We start from the raw sequence: 18,191 nt of genomic DNA on the forward strand, positions 1-18,191 counted from the left end.
GTTTGGAGACGTTAAGGCGCGAGGCGGAGAACAGTCTTTGCTTCGCCCTCAGGGCTGCAGAGAGAGAGAAAACACACACACACACACACACACACACACACACACACACACACACACACACACACACACACACACACACACACACACACACACACACACACACAAACACAGAGGCGAGGAGCCAATAGGAGCTAAACGTCCACCCATGTGCCCTATAATTCCGAGTTTCTCATAGATCCCTGCCATTACCTTCAGTGCTTCAACCGAGGGAGTTAGAGAAAGCAGCTCATCTAGGATTTTGTGTTACAGGCATCGTCCTGAATTAAACGTCTGCAGGATTTGTTCACGTCTGCCTTGGAAATAAAGTGGACGATCGTTGTTTTGTTCCTTCTAAAGGATGAGTGGACCGACATTTGACAGGAAGATACACAGTGTTTTATCTGATCTTTCAGGCTCTATGAGTTGCCATCCGACTTCTAAGGACTCTCCGACTCTTCCAGAGTCTTCGGCTACAGACATGGGTTATTACAGCAGCCATCACGAATACTACCAGAGTCCACCATACCCTCAGCAGATGAATTCATATCATCAGTTTAATCTGTCTGGGATGGGGGCATCAGCCGGACCTTACCCCACCAAGACAGAGTACCCTTACAATACTTACAGACAATACGGACAATACAACAGAGACCTGCAGACGCCACCACAAAGCGCAGGTGAGATATTTATGTATTTAAAAAAAAAAATAAATAAATAAAAAAAAAAAAAAATTCAATGGTAGGCTATATGCATGGTTTAATCTGCACCATTTGTCATCTTAATGTCGGTATAAAAAGGGCATGTCTAAAGAATATAAAACTGTTTTGAGCGGCTCGATTACTGAGAAACGCAAGTTCTAGATTCTCCTGAGAAAAAAAAAATATTGTAAATCGAGTTATTTACCTGTTTGGTTGGTTTGCATTTACTCTATAGGCTATTATTATCCCATTAAAGTCATTTATTTAAATGATTGTTATACATAAAATATATTTAAGCAGGGTAGAAAGTTGCCTCTACTTTATCACATCAGACTTGCAGTCGCTGTAAAACAATTATGACATTTTTATTGCATCTGTAACGCGATTAGTCATTATTACTCGGTGCTCAGTCTAGGTTAGAAGTCACGATATATTTTATTATTGAAGTAGGCCTACAAATTACATGCTACAGCCATTCCTACAAAGTTGAAGATGATTTAACTATACCGTATTTATTTCTCAAACTGGTATTTCTTTATCTGATACTGCCTACCAGAGCTGACATACATTTTATTTTACTCACATAATGTCACTCGTTTAATTTTCAAGAAGCAGATTTGTTTAATTTAACGAGAGTATTGCATGAGCTTGAGTGACTTTTTAATTTCGCGTCACAATCCCAAAATGAAACCAATCGGTTTACGGTTTTCTTTTAGCTGCTGTAATAATCCTACTTTGCCATAACGTGGTCTATAATTTTATTCTTTCTAGTCAAAGAAGAACCAGAGACTGAAGTTCGGATGGTAAACGGAAAACCCAAGAAAATCCGCAAGCCGCGCACCATTTACTCGAGTTACCAGCTCGCCGCGCTGCAGCGCCGCTTCCAGAAGGCGCAGTACCTGGCGCTGCCGGAGAGAGCCGAGCTCGCCGCACAGCTGGGGCTCACGCAGACACAGGTAATACTGGAGCTCAAATTCATTTACAATACTGTTAACATAATTACTAGACTGCTATACTTGACGTTGCGTGAACAGCTTAAAACAATTTCCTACACTTCTATCGCTGACACAGAGCACACTGAGATAAGTAGCAAGCTTATCAGCTCATAAAACATTGCTCATGTCAGATGTGTTGAAACGTTATTGCTCATATTTTTACCAACATAATGAATAAATTAATAATTGTTTTTTTTTTATTTGCATTGTTTTCAACAAAAATATGTGTTAATCATTTTATGTCGTTATCATTTTTCAAAAGTTTTTTTTATTTATATATATAGTCATTATTATGTTCTAATAACATCTTTGTTTTTATCCTTTTAAGAATATTTTCTTCATAAGTGATTAAATTCAAAATGTCAGTGTATATTATGCAATGACTGTTTTAAATATTTCAGCTTTATTAAGGATTTCATAAGTCTGATACATTATATAAATGTAGCCTAAAAGTATTTTCGTGGTGCAGTCTGTCGAGGTAAACGTCACGTACCTAAACGACTTTTAAACAAGTTTGTTATACATTAGTGATCTGTAAATGTAAAATTACGTTGCATGCATACTAAATCGCATACATTCGCTACATAAATGGTCAAAAATATATATTATTATTACTGAAATTATCAAACCCTGTTGTTTTTATATTAAAAGTATATATATATAATGTATAGGTCTATATTTACCATAATCTCCCAACCTTTTTTTCCTTTGTGAGGGGTTCAAGCTTCTGATCCCCAAAGCTCTTACAAAGTAGAAATACTTGTTAGTCTACTTTAGCAGGACTTTGCTTTTTCCTTAAAAAAAAAAAAAAAAAAATGCAAGGTAGCAATTACATTTAAGGGATTAATTTTCCTATGCTACTATTGTTTACAACGTCCAAAAGAAAACTGACGTGAACGTGGTTTTCCTTTTTGAACAGGTCAAAATCTGGTTCCAGAACCGGAGATCCAAGTTCAAGAAACTTTACAAGAACGGCGAGGTTCCGCTGGAGCACAGCCCGAACGCCAGCGACTCCATGGCATGCAACTCGCCTCCATCCCCGGCTGTTTGGGACAATAGCGCGCACTCTAGCCAGGTCAACCGGGGACAGATTCCCCAGCCACCCCTCAGTTCCACACCCCCCTACATGGAAGATTACAGCAATCACTGGTACCAGCAGGGATCACATTTACAGCATCCAGTGCACCACCCAGGACCACCACAGAGCGTGGGGGCCGTGTATTAACAGACACTGACGGAAGAGTTTAATATAAGAGGGAAAAGACTTCTGAAAAACTCAACATAAATAAGCTGAGAGATGCTTCACAAGTAGCCTATCTGGAGTGGAACAGCACACCTGTGTTGGCATTTTGTGGACTGTTTAAAAGCATACATGCCGATATGAATGCTTTGTGTTGAAATAACAGTAGTGTAATATTAATAACAATGTGTCCCTGCTACTCAGACCTGTTTCATATGCACATAGGTGTAGGTTAAACAATGTAAAGGAAGTTAAGAGTGGTTTTAAATTATTATGTTTTATGACTTCCTTTATCTTCATGTTTTGTTCATTGAAAGGTAAATATTAAAAATGTTTTAAAGAACGATTGAACCCCAAATTGTGTCGTTATCAGCCTCACCACCCACAATGTGGGCTGGTGTCGCGCGCGTCAGACTCAGGACATAAATTATATAGACTTGTACAAAATGTTGAAAGCTGTACATACGTGTTTAAATAAAACTGAACCACTAAATTCATGTTACTTCGAAAGGCAGAGACTGCGCGGTGGTGCTCGAACCATTTTATATTCTTGTAAGTATAGTTGTATTGTTATTCTGTCAAACTAAATAAATGCGAATTGAAAACATTTCTGCCACATGCGGCTTCCCTGAGTTGAGTTGCAAAATTCCGTTTGAAATTATTTACAAATCTGAAGTTTGCCGTCATATCTCATTGTTTGGGCTCTTAGGAAAGGGTTAAGTCAGACTGGTGTTATTTTGTGATGTGTTTGCATGCATAAGCCTGGTAGGGCTGCGTGCAAAGAGGCTGTAGGAGGCGACATGCGAGCAGACATGTTGGAGTCACTGGATTTTATTAGTATTCTGTTGGCAGATAACAAGATAGACTACAGCAAAGGAGGGGGTGACTATTGAAAAAAAGCCCTGAGCTTAAGGGATAGTCGGTCACAACAAGAATAGACAGGACAAACAAAGGCATCAGACGTAGGCCAAGAAACACCCCAAGAGGTTCCTACAGGTATATGCAAATTACAGAGCGACGGTATTTCAAAGCGGCATTTAACACGTCCCCTCCCAGATTCCTCCTTCCCGCTGTTTTGGTTTCTTTTTCATACCTTTAAAACTTAATATCGGTCTGTAAGACAGTGTAATGACGTTGTGTAATAATGTACGTAGAATATCCACACAGTAGACTTTCTAGGCCAACACATTCAAAGTTTCTGTACAGAGGATTTTAACTCGACTTTTACAGTGTAGGCTACATAAACATCCACGTGCCGAACGAAGCAAGAGAATGCGTCCAGATTGTTTAATGATTTGTTTATTTTACGCTTTTGTCTCTTAGACAACAACTTCAGTTAGAATGTGAAAAGGCTCGCGCGGTCTCAGGTATGTCTGCTGGGTTGGTGTGTTTCTGGTGGTCTGGCGTTTACCAGCATCAGATGTTTTCTGGAAGAATGTATTTCCTGTAGCCAAAGTCCTACTGAAAACATGTGTTGCTGATGTTTATTTGAGAAAACTGGCTAGAAATCGTCCAGCCTATGCCAATTAGTATCATGCAGAAATTAGGTGTGAAAAAAATATATTATCCGTCAGGCTTTATAAGGCTTTTTAGAAGCCAAAAATCACATTGAATAATACAATTAAAAATTAAAAATAGGCAATGGTCGTTTTATGTGCTCTGTTATTTACTCATAACTGACCATTAAAGTTTTGGGTAACAATTAATTAATTAAAGATCGCAACTTACTAGATTACATAACGTAGGCTTTCATGTAGCCTAGGCCTACATTCATTTATAAAAACGGAAACCAGTTTTATGACATTTCTAATTACTTTAGTGTACATTAACTATCTGTTAACCATCCTATAAGGATGGAAAAATTAGGTTAATGTTACAAAGATTTTACAGCGTAAAGTGTTACACTGACTAAAATCAGAAATCAAAATTATAACGACGTCACATGTCTGGTTTTCTTAACCGCACAATTAAACATACGTAGGCCTAGCACTTAGTGTTCCTTAAACAAAATTAGGCTAATTTGTCTTATGATGTGCTTTTGATGTCTTTGACCGTTTGTTTACCTTCGGCTTTTGTGCTTTTAATGACAACTATCAGTTAAATATAATCAAAAAACAGACAGAAATTTTTAATTGCTAGGTGTTGTCTGAACACCGCGTGCTGCATCTAATTAACCGAGTCTGGCATTTTACAGAAAAGGGACGGTCTCCTAAATATATGATGAAAGAAACATGAAAAGTCTCGGCTTCTTGTATCACGACTGTGAAAAATAGAGATCAGACTTATTTCAACTTTGTAGGTCGTGCAACATGTCCTTTGGTTTTACGTGGAATGGGCGCAAAAAACATAATTTGAACCACAGAAACCATAAATAAAATGGTTTCATGCAGAAATCATAAAACTAACCGCTAATGCGGTTCATCATTCAACCCCCTTATGCGGACTGTGACTATTAAAACGTGATCCAATATGAAAATGAGTTCGTGACTGAAATCCTTAATAGAGCTATATAAAGTTAGACCTATCGCCTATATTATATTTGTATTCATCAGAGATGTATACAATTTTGTATGTATTTTAGAACAGATTATTTTTTTTTTTAGATTGGTTCTACGTGTTTGGTTGGTAATTAAAATGTACTTTCATTGTTTCCTATAAAGTCGGCTATGATGTTGGAATATCAATGTATCCACCATTCTCTTGGGAATATGAATATGGAGGGACCTCATGGCAAGGACAAAACGTTGGGAGAAGCCAAATACTCTCTTAAAAATAAAGGTTCTTTTTTTTTTACCATTGATGGTTTCATGCAGAAAGTTTAACATCCATCCATCCTTTTGGTTCCATAAGTGGTTATTTATAGTGTTTATTTTTATTTGGATTTTTAAAATGTTCTTCACACTAGGAAAAAATGGTTAGTATAAGAACTTTTTACTGAAAGATTCTTTGAAAACCCCCATTTGTAATTTTAATGGAAATAAAGTAGTTCCAATATTTTAAATATTCAGAGATGTTTCACACAGAAATCTCAGTTCTGTTTAACAACAACTGTTGTAGCTTTAGTAACAAGAAACATAAACAGTCCATCTGCGTGACCAGCACTGTAAATCTTGCATCCAAAAATACTGCTGTAATATCCAAAGCATAGGTGGATGTGGATGCTGATGCTGACAGGGATGAAAAGAAAAAAATGTGAGCTGTCACTGTAGTTAGATTAATAGCATAATAGATAGAGATGGTTAAGATTGTTGGTTGGTGAACTGCGAGTCGTTTCTGGTCATTTCATAGCTGTGGAATTAGTCATGAAGATCTTGTAATACCCGCCTCGCTGTTGCGTGCGATTGGGTTACTCTCCTACCTCCAATAGAGAAGAAAGAGTCATATTCACACCTAAAACCTGTCAGGCCACTTAGTTCTCTTTAAAACCTGATAATATATTGATCTGTGTACAATGGCCATAGCTCAAACCCTAAGACATTTTATCCCCTCTAATGTGTTTACCACTTTCATCTGAGCTAGTTATGCCATAGGGTCCATAAAGAAACGGCTGTTATCTGTTTGATACAATATTTGCAGTTGTAGTTGGGCCATGTGTAACGTATCTGCTTTCGGTTGGGCTTGTTCGTGGTGTGTGGCCTTCAATTATGGGCTATGATCTAGGTGGCATCGTCTTGGGACACATCGCTCACTCAGAGAAACCCGTAGCCAAGCTGGGTGTGTGGGCTGACATGGTCACCTCGGCCCGTGTGCTCCGTCGGTGCCTGAACTGTTGAACTGGAACATGATACTACGATTCAGTGCACCGCAACACCTAAATAAAGATAGGCAGGGCCAATCTTTACGTGTTTGACGAGAAACCGTATCCAAAAAATGGCACCGGAGGCCTCTGGGGTGGTTGAACAGGAGGTCAGCTGCGGTTGGGACATGCATATGTTGCCATGTAGAGACAGAGGGCAGCTGCCCGACACCCGCTCAGAGCCCGAGTCCGCAGGCTTCACTCAGCAGCATCGTTCTGCTCCAATTGTAAATAAGATCAAATGAGAGAGTTTTTCTTGACAGCTGTGAACCACTGAACTCTTTTTCACCCCACAAACTGGGGAAGATTTTGGGAACCGGTTTCGTCCTTGTCCTTCAAATCTCCTCCAGGCCTCTAAATCCATTCACCGAAGACCCGTTCTCTGCAAATGCTGATGCGCCACAATTAAAACTCACCAGGCACCTCAAAGTGCTGGAAATCTCTTTAAACTGCTATCAGTTCATCCCATCGCCCTTTAGTGCGCTCCCAAATCAGCTTCCCACATAATTGCCCTGTTTGAAAGCCCCTTTTCTCTGCTTGTCCGACTTGAGCACCCATTATTCTAATCTCGAGATGTAAAATTGCCCATAATTTCCCTTGTGAGAGCTTGCTACTTCATTCAAAATCACTTGTCTTCTCTTCCCATGACTGTCATCTAAACGGAGCAACATAAACTCCACAAATCAAACTCAGGCATGGGAGTATATAAAGAGGGTGCCTGTTTAAAATCATTCCATACTTTAAGTGCAGAGAGATGGTTTCCATTTCCAGAAGTGTGGTGGATTTTTAAGCGTGGTTTGTTACCTAGTGAGGGAAAGCAGGTAAGTGACTTTGCGCTTGTGATTTCGACTAGATTGTGGGACTGTAGAGTCATCGCTGTAAATCTCCCACAGATGTTGTAGAGGCTCATAAATGTGCATTATTGTACATAATATTAGAGTTTCATGCAGTAAAAGGTTGTCATTATTGTTCTGTGCATGAGAGTTGCATGTGGCAGGCCTTATTTTATCTAATAATATGGCATATAATAAAATCCACTCAGCGTTTTAATTTACATTATTGCAGTTTATGATGGATTAAAACAGAGTTATTCCAAGCTGAAAAAACCCACAGTGTGCTGAATTGTGTTGGATCGGAGGTTGAAATGACAGAGGTTCTTTGTAATATGCCTGTTTAAATAAGGCTGTTTAGACAAGACCCTGTTGAGTGAGCCAGGTCAAAGTCAGGTCAAGTGGACCCCGCATTCCTCCAGGTGGCATCTTATTACAGTGGATCAGAGCAAAAACAGCACCCTTTATTTTGTGAGGGTTCATGATCTTAATCATCCCATTGCTTTTAATATTTTGCATTAAATATTTGCGTTTTTGTGTTGCAATGGCCTTAGTCAAGTCAAGCCACTTTTAATTATGTAGCGCTTTATACAATACAGGTTGTGTCAAAGCAGCTTTAGTGTCAAACAGGAAAAAAAAAAATAAAGTTTATAAATGAAGAAGACAATAGAAAACAGTATTTATCAGTTAAAGTCAGTTCATTGTTGATTCAGCGATGTCATCTTCCAGCTCAGTTCTATTCCAGTAGTGTCCAGTAGTGTTTTGTAGTTATCCTATAAAAGAAGAAGAAGAAGAAGAAGAAGAAGAAGAAGAAGAAGAAGAAGAAGAAAAAAATGTTATTTCAAGAACTTTTGACTGAAAGGCTCTTTGAGGAACCACAAATGGATCTCTTATTCGAAAACCCCTTTTTGGCAACTTTAATTAAGTGTTTAACAAAAGTCGCGTCGCGTCGCGTTTTTCGACCTCTTTAGACGCAAAATAGGCTACATCGACACAAAATGTGTCTCCTGCTAAATAACCACGACAGAAATAAGCAGACCATAAATCACTGTGAATCACATTAAATGAACATCAGCGTAATTTGGGATGCGTAATTCACACAAACATCTTGTTCACGGTGTTTAGATAGTTTAAGCATTGAAATGTACGTTTAATTATCTATTTTCTCTCTTGCGTTTGATTGAATTCTGTGGTGATTTATCATGGTGGCATCACGACATGAACTCATTCAGTATTTTACCACTACATTAGAAAAAGAAAGGAGGAAAACAAACGTTGTGGAAAAGCAGATGTTTGCTTATTTGATATAAACCGTCTTGAAGTTCGATATAGCTGCTTATTTATCACTGCATGGATCACATTTTATCTCTATGATTCTGACTAAATAAGATATCAAGGGTATTTTAATAGAAACACGGACTTTATAACCCAACTTTTCTGCTGCAGTGAGCATCTAAATGTTATTGGTTATTATCCATAATTCGGCTGCTAGCTCATCTATCCAGCTGTTCGCGGAATTTATTTCTGCAAAAAGCAGAACGATTAGCAACATTGAAAATAAGACTCTGGGGCAATATTTCAAAAATAAAATTTGACCCTCTGGACCTGAAATATATATATATATATTATAATATATATATATATATATATATATATATATATATATATATATATATATATATATATATATGATGTTCTCTTATGCATATATATATATATGATGTTCTCTTATGCATCCAATGTTTGAAGTACTAAAATGTTAATGGTTTTGTAGTAGATAAAATCAAAAAAATTAAATACAAAATCATAGGATCATTTAAAACAAGTCACAATTCCATTAATATTTAAAGTAAAATAACAAGCGGACAGAACTCGACAAATAACATCCTTCAGGTGACACGATGTTTAAAAATAAATCTCTTTAAAATCTCTTTTAAAATTAATAAAAAAAAAATAGTCAGAGGCGAATAAAAACAGATAATCTTGCATTCATGTGCCTTGATTATAAATAATTCATAAATCTCAACCTCTAGTTTTCCCACACCTGGACAACAGGAAAAACGCAAATTTTCTACATCCTGGACACTGAGTGAACGTCCGTGAATTTATAAATTATGTATTGATGTAACTGGAGCAATTACATATTTTGGGAGCTTCGTTTAATCTCGACAATCTCATTCTGTGCTATTTTTGCTTAATTTATTCCAGAACGCTAATTTACAGGCCTTCATAAATCTATTTTCACTCGCGTTTATTATTACCGATATTATTAAAATTGCTGTTCAAACATGACTGGCATTAGGCTATTATACGCCGTTCATATTGTTTGAATAAAGCTATGTACCATGCTATTTGTACCAGACCTTCTTAAAATGAGAACAAGCGTTATTACCTCCATTCTAAGGACATCGTAATTTAAATATCAACATTCTAAATATTTCTATAAATCATTCACAACATAGCAACACTTTCATCTTTTCATTAATCCTTTATTCAAGCACATTGTAAAAGATCTGAAAAACGTTGGAAAGCTACTGAATTATAATATGGGAGTCAGTGGGAGTAAAACACAGTCTTTCAAACACACTAAAACACATGAACACCGTAAAGGAAAGCACCTTCACAGGTTAGGTAGGTGTCAACACGGAATGGAGTCTCTCTGGCTCTTTTTTTTGTTTTTCCGATTTTAATATCATCTTATGTGTTGTGGGAGGATGATGGTGGTGGTGGGGGTGATAGTGGTGGTAGTTGTTGTTATTATTGCTGGGATGTATGGGTGGCACTTTGTTGGCCATAGAGGCCTCCCAGAGCTGAGAGAGACCTGGAGAGCAAGGAGAGGATGAGGAGGTGGTGTGAAGCAGCTCCCCTTCAGGTCCACTGGAGCCATGCTTCATTATCTTCTTATACTTGGAGCGCTTGTTTTGAAACCATATTTTCACTTCAGTAAACAGAACAGAAAAAAGAACATTAAAATACTTGAAAAAAAAAAAAAATGGAGGTCACATTTTTTACAATCTGTTTTTAACAATCGCTTTCAAGACATCAGAGGTCTATTTTTTTATGATATTGACACTCTGAAGAATTTGCCAGACAGCTTGAACAGTCTTTGTTGAGATGGACTCAGTGACATTGCTGCGTTTCATTACACCCGTACTCAGCAATTGTTCTGCCCTGCCATTTTTATGAAGGCAGTGAAGCATGTGTCTGACAACAACAATCACAGTGTAAAAATAGATTTAAATTTAGTTGAACTGAAATGACTTCCAGAGAGCTTGTTTGGCAGATTCTGATAAAAGAATCAGGAATACATTTAGCATTGGAGTTAGTAAATATTAAAGCTAAAGCCACCCACACATATTTAAAGGGATAGTTCACTCAAAAATGAAAATTCTCTAATTATTTATTCATTTTAAAACCTGTATCAGTCTCTTTATTCTGTTGAACATGATGTTTTGAAGAATGCTGGTAGCCAAACAGTTGTCGGTAGCCACTGAACTCCATGGAAAAAATATAATGGAAGTAAGTGGTTACCAACATTTTCAAAGAAACTCAAACAGGTTTGGAACAACTTGAGGGTAATGAAATGATGACAGATTTTTCATTTTTGAGTTAACTATCCATCAAAACTATTTTTTTGTTTTTCATGCACAGCTCATCATTTACTCACTTCGGCAGCACTTACATATACCAAACGTGACAGTTTTATTCCTATCTATATTCTGAAGGTTTTTACAGAGGGGTTTGTTCATTCATTGGATTTATATAATATACTGTCATTATTACATTTATTGTTATAAATATTTTTATATATATGTTACTTTAAAAACAGTTTTCTTGCTGTTAGCAGTATTTTCTGATATAAGGTGTGATAAAAAAAATTATATTCAAATCCCCTCAGTTAAAATCTTTCGCTCTAATATGTCAACAAAATGAAATAAAAATCAATTTCACATTTCACGTTTCTCTTCTGGAAATGAATTCAGATTGAATGAAATAAAGCCTAATTTCTTATATCTATTAGTTATATATTGTACCCCCTTTCACCTGTGGTTTTAAAACTTGTTGATTAATTTTAATGTATCACCAGATGGTTATGGTGGTGAGAGTTTTCCGGAATTACAATATAATTTATAGCTTTAAATGCATTTATTTCACTGCGAATACACTGGCACACAAATGTTTGAGAAGTGTCCTTTAATGATGTGGGAGTTTATGGTTCCTTTGCCAGAATGTGCACTCAATTTAGAAACACCTCGGAGACCCGAAATTGTGCCTTTGGAAGATTTCAGCTGAACGCCTGCAGCACCAGCCACACTGCAAGGCTGAGTCAGAGAGCCCACCTAACGTTGTTTCCATAACCTCAGACAATCAAAATCCATGCAAGGGGATCTTTACACAATGTTATTAGTTTGGCTGTCAACAGATTTAATAAACACACGTAAAAAGGATTTTCTTTTTTATTTCCAAAGATCGGTTTGCCAAACAGCTTTTATGGTGAGTTGATGGATTCCAGACCTATGTTATATGCGCAAGAAGGGACTTGGAAAAGCCAAAAGCGTGTGCCGTGTGGCACTTGTATATGTGCCTTCAATCACGTTTATGGATCAAATGCAAACTGGCAGCTATGTTCTGGATTTCAAATTGTTGCCACTTATATTGCATACATTGTGTATCACTGAAGTAAGTTTGAATTCCAAGTAATGTGTTGGCAACCACTGTCTGAGGTGAATGTGAGAGGCATTCGTCAACCGATGACAGGAACACTTAGATGCGCTCTGATGAACACCAAGGCGTAATCAGACAGGCAAAACCGTATAGCTGGGAGACAGACTGAACTCATTCTCCATGGCTAAAAATGTGGTGCAACCTGTCACTCGCAGGGCAGCAAGTGTATAACGTAAATGGAGAGGGAGGGAAAGAAACGAAGAAGGAAGGCTGTGAATGAAAAACTGAGCAGAATGATGGGAAGGCTTACACTATGTATGCCATGGGCAATATGGCTGCACCCAGGCTTATGTTTAGTTTCCATTTTTTTCCACACACATACACATTTCTGATGCATGCATCAATATTTTACTGGTCATTCCTGTATGTGTGTGTCAACAAGAGGGATTTATAAAAATAAATCAATGTCCAAAACACCACCCAACAGGAACTCATTAATGGGCGTGACATCAACATAACAAGCACAAGCATATGACTTTTTAATCAATTACGCACTGAGCAAATGGGATATTTAAAATGGGATAGCAGATGAGTTTTGCTTAAATACACTAGTGAAAGTGAGTCTAGTGTACATGCAGAAATAAAACTCAGCACCCATTTATCTCATCCACTGGCCCAGAAATGACTGTATTTTGTTATATCAATCGCATGAGTGAGCGGCTGGATATCTATTATTAAGCATTAGGCTTAAATTATTCTTGGGATAAGCGCTGTAAAAAACACTCTCTAGTACTGTAAAGAGTAAGAACACAAAAGCGAGTGTGCTAACTGAAAAATGAAAGTAAAGGTCGGATTAAACAAAATCCTCACTTAGCTTTAACAATACTGAAACAAATCAGCCTACTTGCATATACATGACACAAAGCACATAAATGCTCAGAAACCAGCAATGACTGACTCATCATGGTCTCACCTGACTGTTCATCCAGCCTCACCTCAGCGTATAATTACTTTCAGACAGATTTGCAGGTATTTCAGCACTTGAGCCTCACAAGAATGCATGAATTTTACTGTATTAGAAAATATCAAACCAAATGGCATTTGCAGTTGCAAGTTATATTAGACCATTATCACAGTAGTAAGTTCACTTTAAATCGAATGGGGTGTTGGTGATTTTTAGTGAATGTATTAAGTCAGTTGCTCTCAAGTTCACACAGGCGTCCTATCAGAGTAACCACAAGCATAGCTCATCACTTCAACATTAACTATGAACATATTCCACTACCAACTGTACAAATACTTTTCAATAACCAAATAATCTCAAAGCTAACTAAGTTACTTTATAATAATACTAATACTTTAAACTTATGTTCAGTGAGGCTCAAGTGTCTAAATATTTTTGAGACAATTCTAAAACAACATATAAAATAGAAAAATGCTAAAATGCACATTTCTTAACAAAATAGGTTTTCCTGTGGTCCATGAACAGCGCCCACCTAGCTAAAAAATGTTCTATGAGCATTTTGCCAGAAATTAAATTATTATTAAATTATTATTTCTGAATGTTCTCTAAATGTTCAAAACGTCCAGTTTTAAAAGTTTTCTAAAAAGTCTCTCTCTCTCTCTCTCTCTCTCTAAAAATGTCATTAAGGGAAAATTCCATTTTATCATTTTTCATATGGGAACGATACTTTTGAATGTTCTCTGGCCATTCTGAAACTTAAAATGTAAAAGAATGCTTGACGAACATTTAACCTAAAGGGTTTCAGAAAAACATTACAGCAATGATGTACAGATAATGTTTTTGTGCTAAAGTTTTGAGAAAATTAGATTAAGATTAGATTAGATAACTGAACGAACGTTCTACTAATGTTACGTTTGTTCATAACTCTGAGCGAACACTCCCATAACGTTTTGAGAACGTTCCCTGTGAGCTGGGCAAATGACAAATTCCATAATGCCGACGTCACCCTGATGAGGTTCTTCAAAAGATCATACCGTGTATAACCTAATAAAATATAGCCCGTTCACATCTGCTCTCCGAAATTAGCAATTCGTCCTGCCGTATACTAAGTGAAGACTATAGGCCTCATACCGATCAGGAAGAACATGCTGCAGTTGTATGGTCCCAAACAGAAGTGGAGATGCTGGACATTTACCTGTGTTTGAGTCAGTCCCAGTTTGGCGGCTAGATCTGCGCGCTCGGGCAGCGCGAGGTACTGGGTCTGCTGGAAGCGCTGATGCAGCGCCTGCAGCTGAACACTGGAGTAAATGGTTCGCGGTTTGCGGATCTTCTTCCCCTTGCCATTAAGGCGAAGTTCACCATTTTCAATGACCGCTGGCTTTTCGTGGTCTTCAGGCATGCAAACGAAATAAAACGACAGCATTATGACACAGTAAACGCTTTGGATAAATGTATTTAAACAAGCAGGTTACTACTATGTGAGAGAAATCGTAAATTATGACGCACTAAAGAGCTGTTACTGTCTGTTTGATTTACAATTGCCAAATATGAGATTTATCTGGTGTTTTAGGGGGAACATTAATGGGTCATCATTTAAGATCAGGAAACCATAATTAACGTCGCTTTAAAGTCAAGTTTACAGGCGGACTTTAATGTTAGCTTAAATTACTGTGTATTGCTCTGTCGATGAATTTCTACAGTGTGTAATGTTTATTTTGATATTTATGACATTTTTGATGAGTGCATTCATTTTATTGTCTCTAAGAGAAACCTTACGTTACGTATAAGAATTAAACGGTTTAATGTTGCCTTTAAATCAAGTTTAATTTAAATAAGCTTAAGAAAGAAAATCAAATTCTTGCAAGAAATTTGTTAAAATAAAAGATCAGGGCCTTGCAATACACACACTTTTGTGTTTGTCATTTGCAACTGATATACCCGAGTTCACTGAAACTCTTGGTCTTTAAAATTAATTAGACCATGTTTATTATTATTATTATTATTATTATTACTACTAAATCTGGTAGCCTATTTATTTAAAATACAGTGAATGCAGTTAAATTAGCTACTGTTATAAACGCAGTTAATATGTTTTAAGCATAAGCCATGGCAGATATTAATCAAATAACGAAACATGCCCGTATAAAGTTTACTTCTAATTTTGTACCTTATGTATGGGAAAAAAATGCGTTCGCAAACATGCAGAGAGCATGCAGTATGTTTTAGGAAACAATGGAAACACGTCAAAACCTCACATTCTGATGTTTTATGAAGATACTCACTCGTTTCCTCAACCCTCGCGTGCGCCAGAGTACTGCTGTGGTTGTTTGGCTGGTAAGGCATGTAAGCACCCGGAGCAGGAGCGCTCACCGGCCCGGGGTAGGCGTATCCCAGCGGCCGCCTGTAATGGGACGCGGTGGAAGGGTAGGGAGCATCGTGCTGGAGGTGTCCGCCTGAGTGCAATCCATGTACTGGGTAAATATTGTGTGCGAATCCGGATAAATGTTGCTGGTTGGTTGCAAGTCCGTGGCCGAACTCTAAAAATGCTGATTTGGAAGGATCTGAACTATTCAGCGTATCAGACATGAAACTCATAGACATCATTAACAGTCAAGTCCATAAAGCCCGAGGATGGTCTGAGTGCTGCATTGAACGTTCACTGTGCACGAAAAAGACCTTGAACCGGTTCCATCCCAAAATAAATTGGGCCAAAACAAGCAACCACGGATTTCTAAATGAAAACCTGTTTCCCAAAGTCACTGGAGTGAATCTCATATGTGAATACGAGTTTATCTTTTTCAAATCATGACAAAACCGCGCAATATCCAAGTCACCTCGGGCTCGCGGTCCTGTGTGTTTCTGACTGACTCGCGCTCCTCGAGAGCGCGCGTTGATTGGTGTGTCACGCGACACCGGGGAGCTCTAAATGAACTTGATGAGCATTTGCTATCGAATTATGCTGAGCCCTGATATCGATCATGTCATCTTCAAATTAAACACAGCCTTTATTGTATTGTATTGTATTAGCCTATATTAATAATATAAATACATTAATTATTTTTACAATTACATTGAATAGCCTATGCAACGATCCTAATACATAAGAAACAATGAAACTTATATATAGCTATATATATATATATATATATATATATATAGTAATATATATATATATTTTATTTTTATATATATTTATATATATATATATATTAGGGCTGTCAAATGATTAATCACGATTAATCACATCCAAAATAAAAGTTTTGTTTACATAATATATGTGTGTATACTGTGTATATTTTATTTATGTATATATAAATACACACACATGCATGAATATATTTAAGAAGAATATGTTATGTTTATATATTAAATATATTTATATATATATAAAAATATAAGAATATAAATATATAAATGTATATACATGTGAATATTTTCTAAATATATAATTTATGTGTGTGTGTATTTATATATACTAATAAATATACCCTGTACACTACATATATTATGTAAACAAAACTTTTATTTTTGGATGTGATTAATCGTGATTAATCATTTGACAGCCCTAATATATATATATATATATATATATATATATATATATATATATATATATATATGAATGTCAGTGTAATTTCAGTGTATATTGGGGGCTTCATATTTCTCCATGTTTAGTGAAATCATTTGGATACACTAATTGTAGTTGTATGCAGTGATTTCTACCAAAACGTTTCACAAATAGAGTGGTTTGCGCCCAATGTGACACTGGAACGGAACGGAAGGAGTTCCACCACCTTCCATTCAGAAAACTAAAATGATTGGAAGTTTGTTTGTTAATCCATTCCATTCCTCCAGTCCAGTTTTTGTTTGTTCCACACAGTACACACATTCCAGGAGAAACTCTGAATTGTTCTCTAAAATATTTGTTATGCTGGTAATAATGTAGGCCTATAGGATACAGGATTACTCACATTTTTAAAATACGAACAGGCCTACACATAAATATCGAATGAGCTGGAGTGTGTGAGCTTTTTTGGAAACAAAAGTTTAAAATATCTACGTAGAATTTAGAATTTAGGTTTTATATTAAATATTTACATTAAAGTTTAAAGGTGTGGGAAATAAGCCAGAAAGAGAAAAAAAAAATCCGGTAAATTTCACGTTAAACAATCAATAGGCCTACTCAAATTAGGAAAAAAGTTATTAAATAGACAAAAGACGACAAATAAACTAAAGACCCATACACCCATAAACAGAACAGTATTTTATTTATTTATTTTAAGAGTTGCACATTTAAAAGGTATTTTAATCAATAATTGAATACTAGAATTACTGTTTTTTCTTCTATTACTTTTAAAATCTTCCAAGTTGGCAAAAGTATTTTCTTTAATTGAAGAACCACAGCAGCTGTTTTCGCTCGTCTGACCGTGAAATCACACAAGTGCAACCAAAAGCTGATATTTTGCTTAACTGATAAACAGTTGTAAATTAACTGATAAACAGGTGTAAATAAATATAAGTTTATTTTACAAAAGTGTTTAAGAAAGTGAAACCCGTGACCTTTAAAACTGAAATCCTAAATTAACCCTTGTTTTTACTGGGTTCGTATATGAATTTTTTTTTAGATAAAGATGTAACAACCTGTAATGTGGACTCCGATTATGCTATCTTAACAAACTTAATTTGATAATCACTAGCCAGAGAATCAAGTAAAATAGGCTAAATTGTTCATTAAGTTATATGTAGGCTATATAGAATGTATAAGAAATAAAGTCCAGATCCACTTTCAGGATCAGACTATAATATATAGCCTATTGCAAGATATGCCAATTTGTGGATAAAAAGTCTTTTTAAAATGTGAATATAACGAATATTTTTTTTTTAATTTTTTAATTTTATTTTATTTTTTTATTTTTTTATTTTTTTTTTTTTAGCGCGATGCATGTATTTTATGACATGGTGTT

At 36.3% G+C, this 18,191-nt stretch overlaps 2 protein-coding genes across 2 annotated transcripts; one reads left to right on the forward strand and one right to left on the reverse strand.

Moving 5' to 3' along the window:
• The first annotated feature begins 229 nt into the window (after positions 1-229).
• On the forward strand, positions 230-3,579 carry LOC109068470 (homeobox protein Dlx3b). The gene is made up of 3 exons (XM_042767203.1): positions 230-716; positions 1,509-1,693; positions 2,652-3,579. Exons 1-3 carry the CDS (start codon positions 398-400, stop codon positions 2,955-2,957), a joined length of 810 nt encoding a protein of 269 aa, XP_042623137.1. The 5' UTR covers positions 230-397; the 3' UTR covers positions 2,958-3,579.
• A 6,646-nt stretch (positions 3,580-10,225) lies between these two features.
• Positions 10,226-16,129, reverse strand: LOC122147124 (homeobox protein Dlx4b-like). Its single transcript, XM_042768269.1, has 3 exons — positions 15,510-16,129; positions 14,423-14,616; positions 10,226-10,537 (listed from the first exon to the last, which is right to left on the reverse strand). Exons 1-3 carry the CDS (start codon positions 15,829-15,831, stop codon positions 10,226-10,228), a joined length of 828 nt encoding a protein of 275 aa, XP_042624203.1. The 5' UTR covers positions 15,832-16,129.
• Between the last annotated feature and the right edge of the window lie 2,062 nt (positions 16,130-18,191).

The sequence above is a fragment of the Cyprinus carpio genome, chromosome A12 (genome assembly GCF_018340385.1).
Source record: "Cyprinus carpio isolate SPL01 chromosome A12, ASM1834038v1, whole genome shotgun sequence".
NCBI lineage: Eukaryota > Metazoa > Chordata > Actinopteri > Cypriniformes > Cyprinidae > Cyprinus > Cyprinus carpio.